Here is a 23452-nt window from a genome sequence, read left to right as displayed (position 1 = left end):
CATTTTTGAATCATGACTCAGTGAAACAAATCTACTTTTCTAGTCTAAAATGATTCTAATAGCATTGTTAAACTCAGTGGGGACTAGGAACAGCCAGAGTTTCAAACATGACATTGCAGTGGGTGTGATTCTCCCTGTGATCCAGCATCTTCCCTTGCCTGTAGAGAAGTGAGGTGAATTGAGATGAGGCTGGTAAGCGATGAGCAGATCGGTTGTTTAGGAGCAATATCTTCTGTCGTGGCGCCCGGGGGTGCTCCAGGGCACGTCCGTAAGCAAAGCGGGTGGGAGATGATAGAAGGATTTGCTTGATATAATGCACTGCCTTCCTCGGTTACAGGAGGAACGCAGAGAATTGTGAAACAGATGGCAGGGTTAAAATAGGACAGAGCATCGCGGAGATGCTGCTGGAAGGGAGAGAAGTGAAATGCCTGTTCTCACACTTCGCTTTGTGTCTCGTGGAAGAGCTGGAGAGTGCCTGCGCTCCGCTGGCATTCCCAACAGGGACATGCCAGGCAAAGGCTTTCTTTTTCTTCTAGATTATTAGCACTTGTCTTAAAGAAAAATCAGCTCAAATGAGCAAGCAAACAAATAAAGCGAATAACAATCGAAGGTCTCAGCCTCAGGCCACCTTTTAACGTCTCTCAGGATTATTAGTGGGATGCGTTAGATAGGCACTCGCTGCTGCTGGAGAATATAAGCCGAAGTGTTAGGAGCTTGGCAGAAGGTTTTCTTCTTACGGTGCTTTCAGACAGCTTTTTGCAGTGTTTTCATGATACCTAAGGCACGTAAATAGGTTTTGTTGGAATATTTGAGTAACTTTGCAGGCCTTTGAGCTATGCTCAGCATGACATGGCAGATCTTGCAGGGACGCCGTCCCACTGTGGGTTACTGTCGCAGAAGGGTCTTGCTCAGGGGCCCTGCAGCAGCAGCACAGAGCTGGGCAGGGCCTGGGGGGCTCCTGCGTTTGCCACCGTCCTCGGGCAGCTGAGTTTTGGAGCCAGGAGAGAATAGGAGTGTGAAGAAGGGGAGGAGCAGGAAGGCAGGAGCCCGGCACTGACGCTTGCACCCTGGTGCTACTGCTGGCACTCCTGGGAGTGCTTCAGCTTCCCCATCTATAAATCAGGGGGGTGCTTTGAAGTCTCTGTGATGAAAAACACCGGATGAACTCAAGGACATGGTATTAATCCTGCGATATTGTTCTTGTTCCTTGCTGTGTTGCGATTTTTGAAAAGAAATCAACACGATTTTTGTGGGCTGTGGCCAAAATGGCATGGAAATAAATTAGTTCTGCTTGCACTCATAGAGAATTGCTTGCTTTTTTATTAATGCAGCATGATGAAACAGATCCCGTCCTTAGGCACTGATATGCATTTGGCCTATGGTAAAATACCAGGCTTTCAGAAATGCGCAGGGAGTGTTTTGTAAGCATGGCACATATAGCCTTAAGGTTGATTTACGCCTCTAAATAAAGCAATGGTTCGGGTGATTGAGAGCCAGGAGGAGTTCCTGTGATGCCCTTCTCCATGCACTGTGGAGCACTTGCTCGTACCTACCTGGGAGGATCAGTCATTCAACATGTGCTGAAAGAGAGCTCATGCGGTTCCCTTGATGGTTGCAGGCGGGGCGTGGGTCACCCAGTCCAGCCCTTAAATCACGGCAGGTTGGCAGACCCTCCGGGGTGGGCTGCGCGGGCCCATCCTTCGCCGTCAGCAGGACGGAGAACACGGGCCAGCCTTGCTGGTTCTGCTCCGTACCCTTCCCTCTGCTGCCTTCTCCGACTTCGTGCTGACGGGGCGATGGCAACAGCCCCGAGAACCCAAACCCCTTTGCTTTTTAATCATAAAACGGTCTCTAGGTCTTCGATTAAACTTGTGGAAGCTGAGCTGGCGCCTGAGGCTCTCGGAAGCTGCATCCCTCCACTTGCCCTGGGGTCGGTGGGAGCTGCAGGTGCGCGGCCCCCTCCAGAGCAAACCAGTGAGTCGCCTGGCCGTCAGCGCCGGTGTTTGCAGTGTTAGCTGGGGGGGTACATGCTGCCGCCAAAATAAAGCGAGGAGCCAGGGAGGGCACGGCTCAGGAGAAGAGAGGGGCTCTGGGGGTGTCCCAGCTGGGGCGCTGGGCTTCCTGCCTGGGCTCACTTTGTCACCGTGTGCGATCTCCAGCCCGTTTTCATGGTACCTTTTTTTTTTTTTTTTTCTACGGATATAAATACAGCCTGTCGGTTTGTTGTTTGTGCGCGTTCAGCAGAACAATCTGGCGTGGCTGATTTTGTTACGGCACCTAAGGTTTTATTGTCCAGAGCCGGTATTTACTGTGCCGCTCTGCTCGGCGGAGAGGTGAGGAGCGGGAGGGGGAGTTTGGCCGCCACTCACCTCAGTCCCTCCGCTCCCATCCCTCCTCCCTGGAGCCCTCCCGCTTTGGGTGGCAGCGCGGTTGGGTTGACCCCGGCTCTGCCGCCCGCTCGCCTGCGGCCGGGACGCTGGGTCCCAGCTGCAGGGGCTTTCCGCACCCCGGTGAGGTGTCTTACTGCAGCGGATTTGCTATTCCGTATTTTTATTTAATTACTTGCTTTTACAGCTTTTCATATAAATCTAATCATCCATCTGTTATGCTACATTACGGCACTGCAGCTCACCTGATTTTTTTTTTTTTGCCTGTTCCAAAATACTAGCTGCCTTAGCCTTGCCCTCCCTTAGCTCAGCGAGCCGGGTCCCCTCCCCGTGGGGCTCCCGATGGCTCTCAACCCTGGCCACGCTACGAGAACTAGCTCTGCTCTATGCTTCCACCTCAAAATCATTGTGACTGCAAAGTCTCTGAGAGCAGAGTTTGCCCCGATTAAACCCGCCGTCACCGTGTCCCCAGGGAGCTCGGGCCTTGTCTCGAATGGGATGTTCTTGCCCTCCTGCTTTGAGCAGGGTTCTTACAGGGCTTATAAGAAGCTGAACTGTCTCTTGCTGGTGCCTGGGACGCGGATATACGGGCAATGGCAAGGCAAGGTTCCCCCAGCTTTTCCCAGGCAGTCTTCCACGCTCTATCAGCATCACCGGGGTGACTCACGCTCCCTCGGTTTAAGTACCACATTAGCCCATCAAAATCACAGAATCACGTACTCAGCTCCAACTTATTCTCTGCAGTTCTATTCCTCTTCTTAGCAACAAATACTCAATAACCTAATTGCTCATTAAAAACCATACTTGCATCTATGTAATCCATTATGTCACGTTGAGATGTGTTGCTCTCACAGGGATGCTGCTGCTCCCCCGCTACTGCGATGAGCGCCTGGCTTGGTAGAAAGTGAGAAGGCAGCATTGCATTGAAGTGGAGATTTTCATCTTCTCGTTTTTTTTTTTTTTTTTCTTTATGTCTCTCCTATATTCTGTGCCTTTGAACATCTAACATCTCTTTTATGCTTCACATCTTTCATATGAAATTGTTGTATTGTGTTGCCTATTGAAACCTAGTTTTCCTTTTGTCAGGTTTTCCCCCCTCACCCCCGCTTTCTTCTTTGCTGTATTTTGATCGGCACAACTACTTAGGGCTCCATTTTTCTGGGTGGTTTTTAATCTCCTTAAGTCGTAGCTCTGAAGGCCTTTGTCTGTGATAAACTCAGGTTTGAGCTGATGCTCAGAGAAGAGGCTTTCTAGGCCACTTCTGCTGCACGCGGACCTCAGTGGGGGCTTTGGGGGGGTGTCTGTGCTTCATCCCTCCTTCTAACTCCAAATATTCACAGGCAGCCTTGTTGGGGTTATTTTTATTATTACCCTGTACATCTCATATTGCGTGTGCAAATGTCCTTTTCGATAGCACGGGACTCTGCAATAATGGAAAGCTTCTGTGCTAAATATGTATTTTTTTGTAAGAGGTTCACCAACGCTGCGCTTTAGGCAGGCATCCCGTGGCAGAGCCAGAGCGGTTGTTTCAGAGGACAAGGGGGCTTCAGAACTGTTCACGTTGAGTTGTCCCAGTTGTCCTCCTCTTAAGAACAAAGTTCAGAAGGAGATGTAGCCAGCTGGTGCGTACCTGGAAGTCGTGGATCCAGAACCGCTGCAGCGGCTCCGCCGTCATTTCCGATGGGGACTGCTCATGCCATCGCCAGCGCTTTGAATGCCAGAGGAAAGCACATCCTCCCCATGTGTGGCTTCTCACTTGGACTATTTTAATGCTTTCTTGGTTTTTTATCTTAAACCTGCAATCTAAAATTCAGTCGTGCAGGTATTAACGAGTTGCTGATCATCCTGCCTTTTTTTTTTTTTTTTCCTGCCCTTATTCAGAGTCTCAGATTTACAGCTATAGTTCAGCATTACCAAATTCCAGTCAAACCTTTAAACACTGACATCGTGATGATCATTTTTATCCCTCTCTCTGTTATTTGTCAGGTAATTTTAACATGAATATACTTACAATAGCTGTCAGAAATCCTCCAAATACAGAGGCTGCTGAAAAAAGTCATTGGGCTTTTCATGTGTGACCCCGCTTGTATTGCTTTTGGTTTCCAGGACTCGCAAAGGTGACCTTTTCCACTGCCTTTCAAATTCTGACCCAGGTGTGACAGTTTGAGAGGCATGAGAAGCCCGGCAAGGCTTGGGGGTGTAATGCCATCGTAGGCACGTTTCAGCCCAGAGCCACTTCGCTCTCCTGCGAGCAAAGCGTTGCTGCGCCCTCATTTTCTTCATTAGCAGATTTTGGAGTGAAAATAGGGGAGGGGGAAGGCGAGGTAAGCCATGCTGCCTTGCTGCCTGTTTCTGATCCTGAGGTTAGAGCACAAGCTAAACAGACTATACTAAATTTTTCAGTCTGTTTCACAGACTTACAGACTTTGATCCCCAGCTTTGATTTCCCACGCGGCACCGCAGACCGCTGGTTCTGACGAGAGAAGAGACCCATTAAGTCCTGTCTAGCCCGGTGATTATCGTGCCTTTTCACCGTCATGACGGGCTTTCATCAAAGCAGGAGATTTCCAGACTTACCTCCCCGTGCCCTGGGGAGGATGCTGGCGTAGCTCGGCAGCCGTGGCCCCGGGAGCGGGTGTGCGGCCGCCGCCGGGGCAGCAGAAGTTCTGTGCCCAGCACCCTGCTCCTGCCGGGCGGGAGCAGCCCCGCCACTGCGCTCCCCCAGCCGCTCCTCTCTTCGGTCTTTCTCTACCTGGTTTCAGCAGGATGCCCTTTGGTTTTTTCCTAGAGTCTTGTATGCTTTTGTACAACAATCAGGCCAAGAAATAAATATTCTCTGCACGTCCTTGCCGGAGTAGTAGAGATGAGGGCATTTGCCTGCCTGCCATGCTCTGTACTCCTGCATCCCTAGGTCCCTCCATACCACATGGCTTTCTTTTTTTTTTTTTTCTTTTTTTTTAATTTAAATCTAATTTTGCCGCCGTGTTGCAAGTTCCCACCTAACTCAAGAGCTACTGTTGCCTCAGGGCTGCGTCGCTGCTTTTCAGTCTTCCCACGCCCCTTGCATGCGCAGTCTGGAAAAACTTTGAAAAGTCTCTCCTAAATTTGTGCACGTGTACTTGGGGGGTCATCCTAGGAGGAATAAGGTAAAGGTATACTCTTAACGGATAGCGCTCTTTACAAATCCCTTCTTCAGCAAAACGAGAGCTGCTTCCATGTGATGAATTTGCAGGTGAAAATGGCAAAGGAGGAGCCCGGGCCGGATTTCCAGGAGCAGCAGCAGCTGCGTCCCCCGTGCCCAAAAAAAAGTCCGGGGTGAACCAGCAGCCGCCCCCACGGCAGGTCCCTGGCAGCCCAAGGGCAGGGGGCAGGGGAGGCTGCTCGGAGGGCTCTGAGCCCAGCTGGTGGGACCACGTCTCCTCCAGGAAGCCTCCGTCACGCTGGTGGGGCCTGTGGCTGGTCGTCCCCATCCTAAAGTCTTAAGAGCTTCAAGGGAAGGAAAAAGGAAGGAGGGTGCAAACGCCCCGAGCTGGCAGCTTGTGGGAGACGCTGGGTCCCATCTCTGCCTTCACCACCCGCCCGGGGCAGGACCTGCCACCGCTCCCTGGGGCACCGCGGCGACTTCATTTCAATTTTACTCTGAGAGCGCTGACCACAGAGCACCAGCCCTTGTTTTTATTGCTTTTCCTGCCCGCTCCGCGCGCTGTTGAGGCTTGTGGTGTTCTGGCAAACAAGCCTCGACTGTAATAATTTCTGGCCCCTTGTGGGAAGTTGTAACTCCAACGCAGTGAAATATAAACTGGCAGAAAATGGAGTGTTTCCTTCTGCCGTTGTGAGCCGCAGCAGGCAAGCTCAAATGGAGGTTTTCTGTTGGTTTTCCCTCCTCTGCTTTTGTTTCTTCCCCTCTGCATCAAAGGGCATGGTCACCCTCCTCCAGCCACCGAGAAAGAAACATGCTGGGCTGATGAAATGGCACGTTAAATTTGTGCTTGGCAAAGTCACAACTCCAGGAGCTTCGGAAGGAGGCAGCAGTGGGAAACATGAACGTTATTTGTCTTGTGGTCAAAAGGGTACGTCTTAAGTGCTGCTGTGTGCTTGTGGTGGTGTGGGTGGCAGTTCCATCGCTGCTAGGTGAGCCGGTCTGCGGAGGTCCTTGGGAGCAGTGGGGAGAAGCAAGGAGGTCTGCGAGCCGCAGGGACATCTTGAGTTGGATGGAGGATCAGCCCCAGTTGGAATTTGAAAGCGCAGATCATAGTCTCCACCCTGGGAAAGAAGGTGGCATCCCCAGGATCCTTACTGAGAGGGTCTGGCGGCCTGTGCCCAGAGCTGTTTGGAGGTTCTCTCACAGTCTGGGATGGATGATTTGAGATAATCTCAATAAGTTCAGGAACTTCTGCTGAAGAACAAGCACGGCCCACCTTGCGAGGGACAGAGCTTTCTCTGGAGCTGCTTGGAGATGATGGCGTGGGCACCTGGGGGCAGTGGAGATTCCTGCCGGTCTCCGTGAGCTCTGCACCCCTGCTCAGCACATCTGGGCCAGCGTGACCACCAGCAGCAGGCCCGTTAGCCCCAGCCTCTCCCAGCGCCCGGGCGGTTTCTTGCCTGGGTCAGTCACGATGAGCCCGTTACCCAGCTTTGTTTTCTGCTCTTCAGGAGCAGAATGAGAGAGAGGTGGACGTGGGCAACGTGGCTGGGAGGCTCAAGGACCTCAGACGTGCAGTGAGGGCCACGTCTGGAGGGGGTGCGGTGTCGCCCCGCAGTCGGGGTGGATACTCCCAGGGCAAAGGGGGGGGCTGTTTAGCACACGGGGGTCTCTCTCGGGAAGCTGCTTGAACCCGAGCACGGCACTTGTGTCGAGTCCCTGTGGCCTCGCGGCTGTTCCTCGCCCAAGATTGAGGCTGGTTAATCTCATCCGTTGTGTGCACCCACATCTCTGCCATCACCGTAGCGTCACGGGATGTCGTTGCGGGCTGTATTCTGTTCTTGTCCCAGCCTCAGAGTTTCATTTCAGCACATTTCATGGTGCCACCCTTCCCTTATGCATTATCAGATGAGCACAGGTTGAATTTCCCATGTAAGTGCTCCGCAGTCTGTCTCATTGTATTTATTTTGTTCAGACTGCTCTTCCCTGGGCTTGACAGTGTAATTTGTACAGATCTGTGCTGAGTTTTCCAAACCTTCAAGTGAGCCTTTTTGTTAGCACGAAGCCTGGACTATTGCTAGTAGAGACATTAAACAACAGAAACATTGAGAAGTGAGCAGCACACCTACCATCCAGGAAGGCTTCCTAACCTCTAGAGGTGCTCCTTGGCAAAAACTCCATGGTTCAGAGATTTTAATTAGATCTAATCCTCCGGGTGACCAGCCAAGCATTGAAAGGCATACCAATTTGTCAGTCGTGTCCTTTGCTGTAAGAGTTTTTATTATTTATTTTAGATAGATGTGACAAAAGAGCTTGTATATCCCAAACTTAACGTTTTCCTTGAATGGCACTAAGAGGTGTCCAGCATAGGAGATTCTCCTTTCAGTGGTTATACTCAGAGAAGCACCTGCCTGCGGGCTTGTTACTCTGGTCTCCCTTATCTGGAGTGACTTGCATGTGAAATTTGGCCGGGTTTTTGGATCAGACTTTATATTTTCTGAGCGTCAGAGTTGCCAGCTCCTCCCTTGGGATCTGGAAAGGCAGCTGGGGTTTCTTTGCCTCTCATTTACACCAGTTGTGGAGCCCCGGCATGGAAAATGTGCCTGGCAGCGTGGCTGGTGACGTGCCAGGCAAAGCCGAACCTCTGCACCGTGACTTCCCCTGGAAAAGCTCGAAGCAGAAACAAATACAACCCAACCATACACAGGCAAAGGCAGAGGCCAAAGCTGTCATCGCTGGAAAAACAGTGCTGGAAAGAACCTCTTCTTCCCCCTCCTGCCTGGTTTGCAGCCAAGCTTGTCACAGCAGGAAGGCTACGGCGGCGTCTCCTGTAGCGGCCGGGTGGGTTTTGGAGATGCGCGGGGCTCTGCTCACGTTGCCTCGCCTCTGCAGGAGAAGGTTTTGTGCTGTTGGGGTGAGCACAGTGTTGCGTCTCTGGACTCCCAAAGGAGTCTAACCACGAGCGCTGGACCTGGCGGGCTCACACATCCCCCCGGACCGAAAGGAGGTGCGGGATTTGTTCACGGCCGTAGGGCCGGTGTTCCTTATCTCTGGCTCTTTTGAGGAAAGGGTCACACTTAGCACCTTTCCACCTTCTGGGGTGTGTTGGACGGGTCCTCAGCCAACCCCTGGGTGCCCTGGGAGCTTTGTCCTCCATCCCACTATTGTACTCTTCCTGCCTCTGCCCTGGGAGAAGTTGCTGAGGCTGGACAGGGTGCTGTGATGCTGCGGGGCTGCAGCACCGTCCCCGTGCTGGAGGGGCCGTGGCTGTCCCCGGGACTGCAGGTATGGCTGGAGGTGAGAGCACTGGTTGTCATCTGGGGGAAAATTGCCTTGGGTCCAGGGGTTGCAAGGGGCAGCTGAAGGTTTTGGGGCTGGTGCTGTTTGCCTGCCGTTGACTCCTGACTCTCCAAAACCAGATCCCAGGCCAGGCCACCAGAGATGCCATCGCTGCTCTGCAGGAAGGGGGGGGGGGTCATTTTCTACCACGTTGAGGTGGAAAATAACATCCTGTTGCTGCAGGAGGAGACTCTGCTGCACCTCACTTGGTCAGGATGGGGGATAAACACATCTCTGTAGATGTATCACGTCCCACCTGGCCCCAGGCACTGCCAGAAGCTGGTTTGCTCTCAGGGATGCTGGGGCTGCTGCAGTGCTGGCACGTGGGGGTCTGTGGGTGCATCTGTGGACTGCGCCGTGCAAATCTCTTCTGCAGGAGGATCCTGAAGCTCCTGGGTTTGTTGCTTCTCCTTCAGGCCCTGTCTGGGCAGGTCACAGATGTCCCCCTCCTCGGCAGGGTGCCTGCTGCAGCAAGCGGGTGAGGGAGAAGAAATGAAAGGTGGCTTTCAACAAAGCCCCTTTTCCTGCCTTTTGGTCAGCCCGGTAATTGCAGTCAGGAACCCAGACGCCAGATCTGCCGCCTCTGAACCACGGCTGACTCCTAACAGCGTGAGGAGCAAAGCCTGGATGGAGCAGGGAGGGTTGGATTGACACAGACGAGCTTAGCGTTTTGCTGTATTTCTGGGAGCCATGGGTTTAATTCAAAACTGCTCCCTGCCCCAGTTCATTTGTCTTCTGGTTTTGGTTTTTGTTTTTTTTTTTTTTTTTTTTTTAATGACCCTGTCTGCTTCTGTCTCTCTTATTTCTTGGATGATGCTTGGCGCTGGCTGCTCCGGCAGCTTTCTGGTAGCAGTAAGAGCTGTGGGTGTTCTGCTGGAACAGGGGTGCATGACCTTTGTCTGGCTGCAGTGCAATTGCTGCTTCAAACTCGAGCAAAGTCTGAAGTGCTGGAGCTCTTCCTCAGAGCACGAAAGATCTGGAATCGGGGATGGAGGCAGCCAGTACGTTGTGCTCCACCTGTGAAAGCCCCGCCAAAGGAGGAGCCTGGAGCATCTAACCTCTCCATCACTGCAAGATGTACTAGCAGTGGGTTTGCAAAGCACGGCTGAGGTGCCCCTACCCAGGCGGCGGCCGGCAGGTCAGGCTTCTCTTCATCTGCCCGCACCTGGTGCTGTCTGCCACATCCACACCTGAAATTTTAGCCTGGTTCTTGCAGACGGAAGAATGCATTTAGCCCTTTGTAGTCCCTGGAGAAAAGCACTTCGAGCAAGAGACGTGTGTGGGTGGTGAGACCTAGGCGTGATTTGTGATTCAGAGGTGCGGGGGGGTAAGTGGGACCTTGCTGCAGGTGAGCTGGAGGGCCAGTGCCGCAGCACAGGAGCGTTTAAATAAATCAGCTTGTTAACAGCAAGCGAGGAGCAGGCGAGAGGGGGATAGCGGGAGCCGAAATAAAAGGCTATTAAGGAACAGATGTGATGCAAAGCAAGATGATTAATAGCTGGGAGGGAAACACAGGGGAGGGCTCCTTGCCAGGGGAAGGTGGGTAGGGTGTGGGCATGTGGTGGGGTGACGTGAGTGGCCCAGCGTGCCCTTCCCCAGCCCCGTGGCCGTGGCTCCGGGTTGCACCGGCCACGAGCTGTGTCCGGGGCAGCCTGCAGGGCTTCACACCTCCTCCGGAACCCCGGGGGGGGGGGGGGGGGTTTGCTCTGGGGTCAGGCTGGATTGACCCTCATCCGTGCCTGCTGCGGGGTCCCACCTTGCCGCGCCGTGCCCTGCTCTGCTGGTGACCCGCCTTTTGCTTTTTACCCTGCAGCAACCCCAAAGTCCAGATAGAAGCGATCGAGGGCGGCGCGCTGCAGAAACTCCTGGTTATCCTGGCGACGGAGCAACCCCTGGCTGTCAAGAAGAAGGTGAGTGAGCGGCGACGCAGCTCGGGGTAAAGCCGTTTTTGTGCTGAACTTGATATAAGTTCTCCTTGGGGCATCGCCGATGTCATGAGAGCGTGGGGCACTGTGCTGCTCCCCACTCTGGGTGGGCTTTGCTCCCCAGGGGTGCTGGAGAACAGCCCTGGCTGGCCGGTGCCCGCTGCCAGCAGTGGCACTCACGGCAGCCCTGCCAGCCCCGCGGGGGACGGGGCTCGGTGCTGAGGAAGAAAGGCGAGGGGCCCCCCGCGCCAGGCGTAACGATCGGAGGCTGACAAACACAGGAGCTGACGTTTGGAAGGAGCTAATTGCTGGAGCCAGCCCCGCGCCCTGCCTTTGGCGGTGGCTTTGGAGCCAGCCGAGCAGCGCCGCGAGCCCCCAGCCAAATGTGCAGCGCTGTCTGTCGGGGCGGGGGCTTCCTCCACGCCTCCCTCCTCGCCACACTCCCTGGAGCATGAGATCTCATTACCCTCGCCGTAGCGTGTGAGGCTGCCTCTGTTTATGGGCCGTGAAATTATCTGGCGGCTCCCGAAAACCCAGCCCCACTGTTTAACACGGTGACCTCCTGCGAGAGGGGGGTTTGGCGGGGCGAGGGGACCACCAGCTCTTTTGTTCACTTTTAGTGATGCAAACAGCGCTGGGCTGCCGGTGTCTTAACAAGCTCCCACAAACACGTTCCCTTCGAGTCCTCCAGCAAGCAGAAGGCACGGGGGAGGCCGGGGAACCCCTTTGCTTTCAGCCACGGGTGTGAGAAGCTCCTGGCCGGAGAAGCGCAGCACGGGGTGCTCCATGCTTCATGCCCCAGGAGTGCCCGTGGCTCAATGCAGAGCTCGTCGTGGGGTGGGGAGGGAGGGCTGGGCATGCAGAGACCCTCGCCAGCATCGTGGGGTGGTGAGTGCGGGACAATTAATTCCAGGGAGCCTGAACACATCCCCCTGGCAGCCCCTGGAGAAGAGCGAGAGGCGGGAGCTCAGTATTGTCCGCATTCGCATGCAGCCTCCTAAGAGCCTCCGAGGGTTGAACCCCCTCTTCCAGGAGGACAGAAGCTTTTAATTTTCAGCTCCTGTGCTGCGCATGGTCTCCCGTCTCTCTCTCCAGGCCAGGATCCCAAGGGCAGGTCGGTGCCCCGGCCCCTTCCTGCACAGGGCAGCAGCCCACGGCTCTCACTCCGGCGGGTTTTCACAGCCCTGTGCAGCAGCGAGGCCAAAAGTGCGTTTCTTCCCTCCCCCATCCTTTGACCTATGGTTAAAAAAAAAGGAGACAGAAACCTCCTCCAATCCACCAGCAGCAACTCATAAGATGGAAAATAAAACCAAATGGGACCGGGGAAGACATGGCTGTCAGCTCAGATCTGTCTGTGCAGAGCCGGGGGGGGGGGCACAGTCCACCTCGGTGTGCGGAGGAGCCAGTGGCTCCCAGGCCAGCGTCCCTGTCCCCGCCCGGGCAGCAGCCCTGCCCTCTGCAAACCGCGGCCGTCAAAACCAGAGGATTCGTAAGATTGGGCTGGTTGGCCCCTCGTTGCCTCCTCGGTGATAGCCCCGTGCCGCTCAAGGCCCAGGAGCCGAGTCTGGGTGTGCTGGTGTCTTTCCCTGGCGGCGCGCGATGCTGCACCTTGGCAAGACGCTGTTTTGGGGGCTGCGTCCTGGGAAACGTCGCGATCTCGTCCTCTGGGTGCACGGGTGCAGGGGAGGGGACGTTCCCCGGGCGTTCAAATCATCTCGAGGGGATCAGCGGGACCCCCCTTCACCCCATCCCTATCCCGTAGCCAGGCTCCGTACCGAGGACCGGTGGGGGTGAACCGTGCGGAGAAGCGGTGGCATCGGGTGGCATTCAGGTGCTGTCCCTCCGGGTTGCTGTCCTAGCAAACGCAGTGAGGGCCCAGGTTGGAGTTTGGGTGGAAATCACCCAAATTCGGGCAGCCTCACAGCCATCCCGGCCCTTCCCGGCGCTGTGAGGCTGCCCGAATTCGGGTTGTTTCCACCCAAACTCCAACCCAGGAAGGGTCGGGATCGGGAGAAAGGGGGACTCCTGGGGGTGCCCCTCAGCAAGGAGGGGTCTGAGCGCGTCTGCCGGGGAGCTCCCCACAAACGGGTCGGGGGCGCGTTTCTGCTGTCCCCGTGGGGCGCCACGAGGAGAGGCTGTGCCCAGCGTGGCGGCCGCGCTGACGGGCCTCTCTCCCCCTCCAGGCTCTCTTCGCGCTCTCCTCCATGCTGAGACACTTCCCCTACGCCCAGCAGCAGTTCCTCAAGCTGGGCGGCCTCCAGGTGCTCAGGAGCCTCTTCAGGCAGAAGGGGATGGCGACCCTCCACATCCGTGTGGTGACGCTCCTCTACGACCTCATCGTGGAGAAGGTGAGGAGCCGGGGGGGACGGGACCCGGCCGGGCACCCCCCACCTTCACCCCCCCGCCGAGCCGAAGCGGCCGTGGAGCATCCTCGCCGGCCGGGGGTGAGGAGGGGCCCATCCAGCGTCGGTGCTGCTCTTGGGTTGAGTTCCCTCCAGCCCGTGGCCACTCTTGCAGGGGACGAGTGCCTGGGAAAGCCCAGGGCGCGCCTAAATCTTTATTTTTTTCATTAAACCACCGTTGCCGTTTCCACCCGGGGGTGTTTAAATAACAAAATGGCAGGGACCCGAGCAGGGAGAGCCGGCGCCGGACGGCAGTGAGCTTGGCTGCGGCACCCGGCTGCCGGCCAAGTGCCCGGGGACCGGCCGCCGCCGCGCTGGCCCCGCACCTCCCTCCCTGGAGCCAGGCCCGCAACCTTAAGTGTTTTATTTTCAAATACCTCAGATCGCTGCTGTAAATGTCAGTTTAAAACCCGTCTTTCCTTGCCATCGCTTGTTGTTTAGTCTGTGTGTTTCTCTTACTCTAGAGAACGGAAATTAAATCCACTTTCGCTCAGTTTATAGCCAATTTGCCCTGCAGATTATTACTGCTGTAATACTTGGGTTTCAGGCACCGCAGAGCAGCGTCTGTGCTTTAAAACAGTCGCTTTCCAAGAGACTTTGTAAAAGTGCAAATGATTTTAGTGGGTCTGAAATCTTATCAGGTGCTGTCTCTGACGCTCAGCGATCCCCTCGGTCTGCTCGCGTGGGAAGGGAGCCTGACCCTTGCGTGGTTTGAGCCCGTGCTGCACATTTTACAGCCACCCCTCCCGGCAGCCCCGTCTGTTCCCAGCTCTGCTGGGCTGGGGACAGGCCGCCGGCCTGGCAGATTCTCAGCTTTATGTTGAAACAATAATTTTTTTGCTGCTTTTTGGTCTGGGAATGCTGCGTATCAATCCCAGCCCCTTCGTGGAGGAGATGGGGGGAGCAGGGCTGGTCCGAGCCGGGGTGGCAGATTTGGGGTGGGCTGAGTGACGGCCAAATAGGTTGGTTTGAAAATCATAAACTCGGAAGCACGAATTGCCGGGGCTCTGAACAGCTTTTTCCGCTGCCTTCTTTCCTTTTTACCCCAAATCCTGCATGGCCAGTGGGGGTTCTAGCCCTCTCAGGGGGACCAGGAGAGGGGAGCTCGCCTTGGCATTGTCCCTCCTTGTCCCCACTGTGTCCCGGGAGGCCGCTGCCAAGCCAGTGAACAGCTCAGAGAAGATGGGGGGGGACGAGGCTGTCCCATCGCTTCTTGCGGCAGCTCCCGGGCGCCCTCGCCCTTCCCCAGGGCTGGATTTCTGCCCCGCAGCCCTCCCCCCCCCCGAAGCCCTCACCTCCCTCCAGCAGGCCGAGGCGAGCAGCCCTGTGTTAACACACAACTAATTAGCGAAGCGCAGACGTGGTAATTATCAGCGGGGGCCAGCAGCCAAGCCGGGAGGATCCGCTGGGGGAACGGAGCCTGTCTGGAGAATGTCACGCCACTGGCAGCCGCTCCAGCACCCAAGTCCCCAGGGGTGGGGGGGGGTGTGGGGGGGGTGTGTGGGGGGGTTTCCCTTCCTCCCCTGGCCCCGGCGCTGCTCGGGGCAGGTCTCTGCTGCCGGGGAGGGAGCCGGCAGCCCTGCCCGCCCCGTCCCTGCGGGCACCTTGCTGCGCTTGGCACCGTCCCTGCAGAATTTCAGTATTGGGGGTTTTCCGGATCAGGCTGGGAGGGGAAGGTCTGGCTGTGGCTGGAGGAGACCGAGATCTCCATCTCTTCCAAAAGAGCAGCACGAAGCCAAGTGGTTGGGGATGTCGTTAGGTGCTGAAGGAGCCTGTCCAGCAGCCCCAAGCAGCAGACACAGAGGCTTTGCGGGTCTTCTGCTGAGCTTCCTTCCCCTTGAGTCCCCTTTCAGGGCTGTGTGATCCTGAAACCCCCCCCCGCCCGGTCACGGAGTGTTTTTCAGGGTGGGCAGCCAGCTCCCGTGGCAAACTTCACACACGGGCGACAGGGAATTGGGACATGACCTCCTCTTGGTTTTCTGTTGCAAGTCACCTTCCAGGGCAGGTGTTAGGGGTGTGCATCCTCCTCTCCCGCAGCGTGTCACCTCCTGAGAGCAGTCGCTCTCTGATTGGGATATAAATCCATGTTCCACCGCACCCCACAGATGCTGCTCGAGGACTCACCGCACGGGGATCAAATGGAAGAGAAAATCCAGCAGTACCGGCAGGTCAAGTTGGTCCCGGCGGTGGTGGAGCAGGACTGGTGCGTGGTGGTTTCCAACCTGCTGGCCCTGCCGGAGCACGACACTCGGGAGAAGGTCCTCAAGACGGTCGGCGTGCTGATGGCCTTCTGCAAGGAGCGCTACCGGGGGGACCAGGCCCTCAGCACCGCCCTCCGCCTCCTGCGCAGCGAGTACGAGGAGCTGGCGGCAGAGGAGCAGAGGGAAGGTGACAAAGACGGCTATTTCAGGGAACTCCTTGGCTCCGTAAATACCATCATTCAGGAATTAAGGTGAAAGTAGCTGGAGGTTCCGTTCGATTCCAGGTAATCCAGGGCAACAGAGCGCGTTTTGATGGCACCGGTGTAAATGCACGTTGGAATAAACTGCTGGCCTAAACGAGATCCCACCTGTGGGTGAGTGTGCCAGCAGCTTCATTATTAAAACATACGGGTTTGGGGACGTGCCTCCTTCTGCGTGGGGTACTGCTGGAAAAACAGCTCTGTACCTGGGAGGGAACGAGGTAGAGTCTCAGCTTGCGTTGCCTCCAACCACGGCACCTTATGAGTGTTCTCAGCCCAACTCCAGGATTATTTGGGGTGGGAAGGACTGCGGGATGTGGGACTGTCCTTGTTAAGCAGCTCTGCCGCACAAAGGGGAAGCGTTTGCTCCCGTGGCTCTGCTCTGCCCCTCTTCTTGCCTGGCGGTGACCCGCGGTGTCTGTGATCTTGTGTTTGCTCCCACGTAACGTGTCTCGGCCCCCCCCGGCAGCACCGTTTCCCTTCGGGGTGTTCTGTGCTCATCGGGGAGGCCGGAGCGTGGGTTCCTTGAGACGCTGCGTGGAGGGGGCTCTCTGGGGGTCTCTAATCCAGCCTCGGCTCGGGGCAGGGCAGGACGAGCCCCCCGGCTCCCCGCTGGGTGAGGTGGCTCCCCCGCAGCACCTCTCCCGCCCTGCCTGGAGGCCGACCGCGTCCCGCTGGGCACAGAACACCGCCCTAACGGCACCCCTCCCGCCGGCACGGCCCCGGGGCACGCTTTGCCCCACAACAAACCACTGAGTTTTTCTGCTCGCATTGTGCTTGTCCTTGGGAGACGGCTTCCAAGGTGACCTTTAGGGATTGAGGCCGGCCGGCCGAGGATTTTTCACCCATGATGTCCAGCACGCTCCCCAGAGGAGGTGCCATCTCCCTTCGCACACTTCATCCAGTTGCAGCTTCTCCGTTCTTCCCTCCCGGCCCAGGTCCCCTTTCCCCAGGAGCCTCTGAGCTCCTCCTCACGCTGCGTGCTCCTTTGGGGAAGGTGTTCTGCCCTCTCCTCATCGGGCTGATCCTCTCTCCCTACATTGGCCTTTCTCAGGCAAGGAAGAAACCAAAGTCTTGCCCGAGTCCCTGGCTGCCCAGCCCCTGGCCTGGAGATGGCTGCCACCTCCCCTGCCAGCAGCAAAGATTATAAAAACTAAATTTATTCATTATTTTGTCTGGTGAGTTTCTGCCCCAACCCCGTCCTTGTTCCGAACCCTTTTTGAGGAGGGTTTGTGGTTTAGTTTTTTTTTTTTTGTTGTAGTAAAGGGAGATCAATACCATGTCTCATGAGTCCCGCCATGGGAAACCCGCAGGGTGGGATGCTGCAGGGAGCTCCACGGCGCTGCCCTGGGCCCCGGGGACGGGGGCATTGAGGGCAGCTTTTTTTTTTGGGGGGGGGGGGTGGGGGGGTTGTAGCAGCTTTTTCCCCCACAGGCTTCTCCCAGCAGCGTGACTGGAGGCGAAGGCAGCCGGGGCGCCGGGCTGCAAAGCTTTGGGCCGCAGAGTGGTGCCGGCGCGGCGAGGGGGCCGTTATTTATAATTCCCGTATTCAGTTGCAGAAGTGCTTTCTGGCAAGAACAGGTATTTCACCACCGCTACTCCCGCCGCCGCCTTAATGGGACCCAGAGGCTGCAGCACCAGCGTTACCAGCACAAATGCAGAAAAATAAATGAAGGAAAGAAGCCCGGCTGGTCCCCCCCGGCCCCCTTGTCCTGAGCCGGGGCCGGCGCAGCCTCCCGGGGCTTTGCCACCGCCGGCGACGTGCCCACGCAGCCAGCGACACGCGGCTTTGCGAGGGGCTGCCTGATTTATCCCCCCGCTGCTCGCCCAGACAGGCACCTCCCTGCAGCCAGCGCGGCCCGGCGGGCCATCGATCGGGCTATTTCAAGGCTATTAGCCCTTCTGGATGCTAAAATATTTCTGGCTACCGCTTACAGCGTGTCAGTTGTTGTCGCTGTGTAAGTAGCGGGGCTAATTATAAACATTGATTTTTTTTTTTTGGTCATTCTCTTTTTGGGTTTCGATACAGGCTGGTTTGCTGGGATTAAAAATGATTTTTCTTTTTTTTTTCTCTTTTTTCTTTTCTGAAATGCGTTTCCCAGCCAGTCCTGCCAGGGTTTTACTTTGCAGGTGGAAAAAAAAAAAAAAAAAAAAGAAAAAAAAAAAGAAAATCCCCCCCCCAAATCCCAAGTCCATATATCTGCTGTCAATGGCCAGGGTGAGCTCGGGAAGGGGGGATGGGGCTTTTCTGCACGGTGTGAACCCTGTGGGGGCTCGCAGCGAGGGCTGGTGCTGGGGGGGGGGAAGCACTGGCAGTTGCTTCTGGTGTTTGCTGGGGCCTGTCCCCACCAACCGGCGCAGTAATGCAGCTGGGCATGCTCATAATGTCAAAAGGGAGAAACAAGACCAAAAAAAAAAAAAAAAAGAAAAGATCCTGGCATTGCTTAGCGTGAGCCATTTGGCAGCTCGCTGAAGATGGTGCAAAGGCTTTCCCAGGCCCTTGGGCACTGCTGGTGCTCGGTGACCTTCGCATCCGGCAGCTGTGGCCGAGCCCCTGGGGCACCCCTGCGCCCCGGGTGGGTGTGGGTGTCTGTTTGGGGGGATGTGGGAGTGAGATGGGGTGTCCCCAGCTGTGGGGGTGATGGCGACGCCCAGAGCCATGCTGTGCCACTGCAGCCCCCGAGCTGTCAGACACCACCAGCTCCCAGCTCAACTCTTTGGTGCTTAAATAAAATTACGTCAAATTAGCTGGAAATACTGAGCGTCGTGCGTGTTAACTGAAAGGCAATGACCCAGGCAGTTCAGCCACCCCCCCCCACCCCCAAAGTGAAGGCAGAGGAAGCCCTTCCTCCCTCCCCATTCCCTGGACACCGCGGGGATGGGGGTGATGGGGGCAGGAGCAGCAGAGCTGGTGGTGACAGGTACGATGGGGAGCCCCGTTTCACGCAGGGGGTGGCCATGGAGAGGGGGGGTGTCCCCTGGGCCGTAGCACCCCTCGGGCCCATGGCTGGAGCTGGAGCTGCTGCAGGTCTCGGGGCCCCCCCAGCCAGGCTGTGGGGCTCTGTCCCTGAGGGGAGCCCGGGGGGGGGACACACACACACGGTGGCAGCCGCGTGTCAACCCCGCTGGGGTCACTCGTGTCCTGCTGACCCCAATTCCCGCAGCCTCCCCCGGCGTGGGACGGCACCTCCGCCTGCAGCGGCCACGCTGCACCGGGACCGTGGGCCGGGCTGGGGGGGTCCCGGGGCCGGGGGGGGGGCTGTCCCGGGGCAGCTGGAGCCCCCAGGCAGGGCTGGGGGCGAGGAGCTGGGAGAGGCGCTTCCAGCCTTGATTGTGGAGCTGAGAGGGTCCCCCAGGCCCAAGGCGGGTAAGGTGTCTCCACTTGCACCCACAAAAGCGCCAGGAGGCTCGTGCTGGCTCAGCCTGAGCCCCCCGCACCCCAAATCCCCGCATGCGGTGGGCAGGGAGGGGGCTCGGAGCGGAGACGGCCAGCTCTGCTCCCCTGGGATGCTCACCCGCAGCACAAACTCCTGAGCCTCCAGCGTTGGAGCATCTGATGCGCCTTAGTGGCTTTTTTATTTTTTTTTTTTTTTTTTCCCTTTTCCCCACCCATTTGTTGGGGGTTTTGAACCCACAGGCCCCTCACTGCCCACTCTGCCCTCCCATGTAATTGCATCTCTGAGGTTTAGCTGCCTTGGCTTGCTTTGAGCCCGGCGCTTGCTGCTGCCTGTCCTGCTGTGAGAAAATGCAGCTTGGGGCGCTTTGCTCCCCGCTCCGCACCCACCCTGTCCCGCCAGGATCCCCCAGCCCCTGCCCGGGGCTGGGCTCCGAGCAAAGGGAGAGCGCTGGATGGAAAAGGCTTTCGTCAAACGGTGTTAAACCCCGGCGCGAAGCCTTCACACGCAATTAAAGCGGCATAAATTCAACGGGACTCGATTCACCGCTGAATTGAATTAAGAGCACTCGAAATTTGGAATAAGGCTCTCTCCTGGGGATTTAACGTGGTCGCACTAATACACTTTAGGAGATAACGCGGGTTCATCTTCCCGAGCGTCCCTGCGCAGCCGGGTCCCCGCTCCCGGGGCGGGCAGGAGGGCTGCTGGGCCTCACTGGGCGCTGCCATCTCACAAAAAAAAAAAAAACCAACCCCAAATTCTTCCTGTTCAACAACTATTTGAGTGCGTTTCCAGGGGTGACCGGGGAGCAGCCCTGCCCGGCTCCCCTCCGTGCGCGCTGGCGGGCAGGGGGCTCCCCCAGCCCTTCCCTGCCCGCAGTGGGTCCCGCCCGGCCCCGGCTCCCGGAGCCCCCCGATTTCTGCTCCTGGTAACGGGGGAGCGGCGCAGAGCTGGGGGGAGGCTCCTCTCACCGCACGCCCCCCGGGGTGCAGCTTTCCCACCGCGGACCCACACAGCTCTCACACCCCGACGCGGCCGCGCTCGCTCCCTCCCGGTAGAGCGTTCCCCTCCGGCAGCCGCGGCGCAGCCCGACGGCGTGAGCCCTTCCCCGGTGCTTAATTGCATCAAGCAGTAATTAATTCTTTACAATTGGCTCTCTAATAAAGTTCCAGCTTCCCTCCCGTCCGGACCCCTCGCTGCCGGTTTCACCCGTGAGGTTTTTACCCCACGCGTCGGGATCTGCCTATGGACATTTTCACTCGAAGCACCGAGCCGGCCGCTCGCTGGGCTACGCGGGGGCTTTGGGTTCGCTGCGGAATTGCCGCTTCCCAGCCCTCCCTCCTCCCGGCCCCAAGCTCAGACTTTCCTCGCACAGCTCTAAAAAAAAAAGCACCGGCCGGCCGGGACCGACAGAGCTCACACGGCGCCAGCCCCGGCCCCAGCAGCCGCTCGCCCAAACCCCCAGGGAAGGGGCTGAGCTGCCCCCCAGATCCTGCCCCCACCCCCCCCCCCCCAAACCCCACTTTCAGCCGGTGGAACCATCATATTTTAAGTTGTTGCTGACTTGATGCGCAATATAAACTAATAAAAGCTACGGACACGCCCATGTGCCTGGCCACCTTACTCGGGGCGTTGGTTTTCTTCAAGCTCAGCGCTGGACTCGCATTTCGGGGGCAGTGACCTGTCCTGAGGGGAGCGACTGAACAGCCCAGCTCACGTAGCCTTTAGGACAACAGCAGGAGAGGAAAAAAAAAATCATATTGTATAAAAGCAGTTAATAATTACACATAAACCAAGATCTACAGCTCATCTATTTCATTAACCCTTGTATGTATATACCCTCCAGGCAGCTGTCTGTTTAGATGTCAGAGGCATATGAAAACCAGTATATAATTCAGCTGTTTATTATCTGTACTCAAGAGGCTAAAATGCTTGAAAACATAATAAATTTGGCAAAAATATCCCAAGAACTATTTAGCTTAATTCTGATCAGCGTTTTGGTAACATGACAGCAATAACCTTGATATAGTGAATTATAAGCTGATCAAGATAAATAAAATTATAACATAACATTGCCAAGGAACGGCTCTAAAATTTAGATGCGGTTTAAAACATTAACTACAGAGCAGGCTGCTTTCCATTTTAATGGATGCTTTACAGAAACAGCAAACACGACTTTGACCTGCGCAAGAGCTTCTTCTCGAATACTGGACTTTATTGGTAAGCGTAAAACACACTGAAATTCATAAAATTTAAATAAGACAGCCAAATTATACCTTGTAGCTATAGTTATCACAAATAATGTATAGTCTAAATTGCAGCCTGAGCAAACATTATTTGCTGGGTGCCTTTGGAAGCCCAAGGCGGGATGCAGAGCAATTATGAGGAATAAGTACAAAGCCGATTTGCATCTGAATGCCGGGGAGGGGGAGCAGGGGCGGGCGGGGAGCCCGCTCCATTCACAGCACCACAATACGCCAGCTGGTAAAAGCAACTTTATTAGTGTCCCGCAGCAAAATACATTAGTAATTTGTAACCAGGCATTAAAATTCCCGTCCGGTGTCATACAGAAGTGATCAGCCGCCTCCCTGATCCCGTGTTCTACTGGATGTGCCCCGGGTGCTCCCCCAGCGTGCCAAGCCCCCGCCGGCGCGGGATCCGACCCCTACCCAGGGCATCCCTCTTCTTTTTCCAGGCATTTCCCAGGGCATCCCTCTTTTCCAGGTATTCCCCAGGGCATCCCTCTTCTTTTTCCAGGTATTCCCCAGGGCATCCCTCTTCTTTTTCCAGGCATTTCCCAGTCGCCCTCGCACCCCGGGCCGCGCAGCGAGCGCCTGCTGCATTTTCCTACCCCTTCGGGCGTGCAGGGCTCGTTCCCTCTCCACCCCAACAGCAGGAATACACTAAGACACACAATACTTTAATTAATATTTTTTTTTTTGGGGGGGGGGGGGGAGTGAAAAGATCTAATTTTCCTCTCTTGATCACAATGAAAAACTGCAGTCTCTGAGTAGCATGATTCAACTATTAGTGTTAACCGTTAGTGTTACTGTAAAATCCTCTTTGGTTATAGAATATTTTATTTAAAGCAAGATTATACAAAACAGTTTTCAGCTAGAAATACACCCCTGAAATCTAAAAGCAATCTAAAATAACACACTTCCGCAGGCTGAAGCTGTATCGATAGGACTTATAAATTTCGAGTATTTCCCCACGTAATCTAAACAAAGTTATCAAAATTATATTAAGTAAATACATTTTGAGGAATAGTAAACTTTTGAAAAATCCTTAGAATATTAAAAGTAGAGTTCCAGAAGTAGCAGTAGTGGGCTAGAGAAAAAAAAAAAATGACCAAGACGGAGACTCTCTTTAAATACTCTCCATCGCCTTGAATTCACTGAGAGCCTGCACCGGGTTAACGTGCTTCTTCTGCGACGCTCTCTTGATTTTAGTTTGGGTTTCATCTTGTTTCTCCCTCTTGACCAGGGGTTTCTTCTCCGGAGCCTTCATCTTCCAAGAGACAGCGGGAAGATTGAGCGAGGCCATGCCCTGGGACTTCTGGTACTTGGTCGATGCCACGTAGGAAGCCTTCACGGTTTGCACCACCGCGTTCATCAGGTTCTTGGCTGCTTGGATAAGGGACATGGCACTGTCCACCTGCCGAACGTAACACACGCGCGTTACACGGCGCAAAACCCACACAGGCACAGTACAGTCCAGAAAACACGACAGCCCTGGCGTGTAAAAGCACTCGAGAACCGATTTGTCCGGGTTTTCTTTGGAAATTTGAGGTCCCAAACGCGAGGCGGCGTTTTTCTTTGGACGCTAAGTGGTAAAAACCTGATTTGTGCCACCAAAAATAAAAGCGCAAGGCTTGCCCCCGATCTGTGCCCGCTCCGTATTAATGGCAATTGAAAAGATTTGTATTCTGCTGTTTGCTTTTGTGACTAAGCTTTAGCAGTAGCTTATTCTCTAATTAAATTAATAAAGCTTAAGTAGTATCTTAATCACTGATAATAAATACTGAAATCACCCTAGAATATTAAGTCGTACTGGATAGGAAGGAACGCAACTGCACCTCCAGCCAGGGCTGGAGCCCTTGCCCAGGTGGTTCCTGATGTACAAGAGCATTAAATGAGTTCACAAAAATTAATTTGCCAAAGCTTTAGCACACGGCAGAGGTGGAAGAGCCCAGGGTGGAAGAGGGGGGGGAGCGCCGCCGAGGTGACCTCAGCTGGGACCTCCGGCGGGCGGGTGCCGGCGGGCCGGGCAGGGTGGCAGCTCCCCTGCTCAGCTTGCACCGGAGCTCAGCTGCCCCCAGGCGCTTAAATTCCTGCGTCGCGGACGTCTAAGGAAAGTTTTGGGGAAAATCTTGGAGCCGCTGCTTGTCTAGCAGCAAGC

The 23452-nt window shown here is 55.7% G+C and overlaps 2 protein-coding genes and 1 long non-coding RNA gene across 10 annotated transcripts in view; 2 read left to right on the top strand and 1 right to left on the bottom strand.

Moving 5' to 3' along the window:
* Window positions 1-15758, top strand: part of SIL1 (SIL1 nucleotide exchange factor) — a 98911-nt gene extending 83153 nt beyond the window's left edge. For all 7 annotated transcript variants that reach the window (XM_042790021.1, XM_042790022.1, XM_042790020.1 and 4 more), the window contains 3 exons: window positions 10682-10778; window positions 12977-13141; window positions 15301-15758. In XM_042790021.1, the coding sequence (XP_042645955.1) occupies window positions 10682-10778; window positions 12977-13141; window positions 15301-15651 (613 nt within the window). In that variant the 3' untranslated portion in view covers window positions 15652-15758. The remainder of the gene's footprint in view (window positions 1-10681; window positions 10779-12976; window positions 13142-15300) is intronic.
* A 2936-nt stretch (window positions 15759-18694) lies between these two features.
* On the top strand, window positions 18695-22429 carry LOC122153215. Its single transcript, XR_006165081.1, has 2 exons — window positions 18695-21808; window positions 21842-22429. It is a non-coding gene; the product is annotated as an uncharacterized LOC122153215 (long non-coding RNA).
* The window catches only part of CTNNA1 (catenin alpha 1), a 115746-nt gene continuing 113827 nt past the window's right edge, over window positions 21534-23452 (bottom strand). For both annotated transcript variants that reach the window (XM_042789971.1, XM_042789970.1), the window contains exon 18: window positions 21534-22708. In XM_042789971.1, the coding sequence (XP_042645905.1) occupies window positions 22421-22708 (288 nt within the window). In that variant the 3' untranslated portion in view covers window positions 21534-22420. The remainder of the gene's footprint in view (window positions 22709-23452) is intronic.

The sequence above is a fragment of the Tyto alba genome, unplaced genomic scaffold (assembly GCF_018691265.1).
Source record: "Tyto alba isolate M040663 unplaced genomic scaffold, T.alba_DEE_v4.0 Super-Scaffold_17, whole genome shotgun sequence".
NCBI lineage: Eukaryota > Metazoa > Chordata > Aves > Strigiformes > Tytonidae > Tyto > Tyto alba.
The sequence above is the reverse complement of the archived record's forward strand: the minus strand, read 5'-3'. Positions and strand labels throughout refer to the sequence as shown.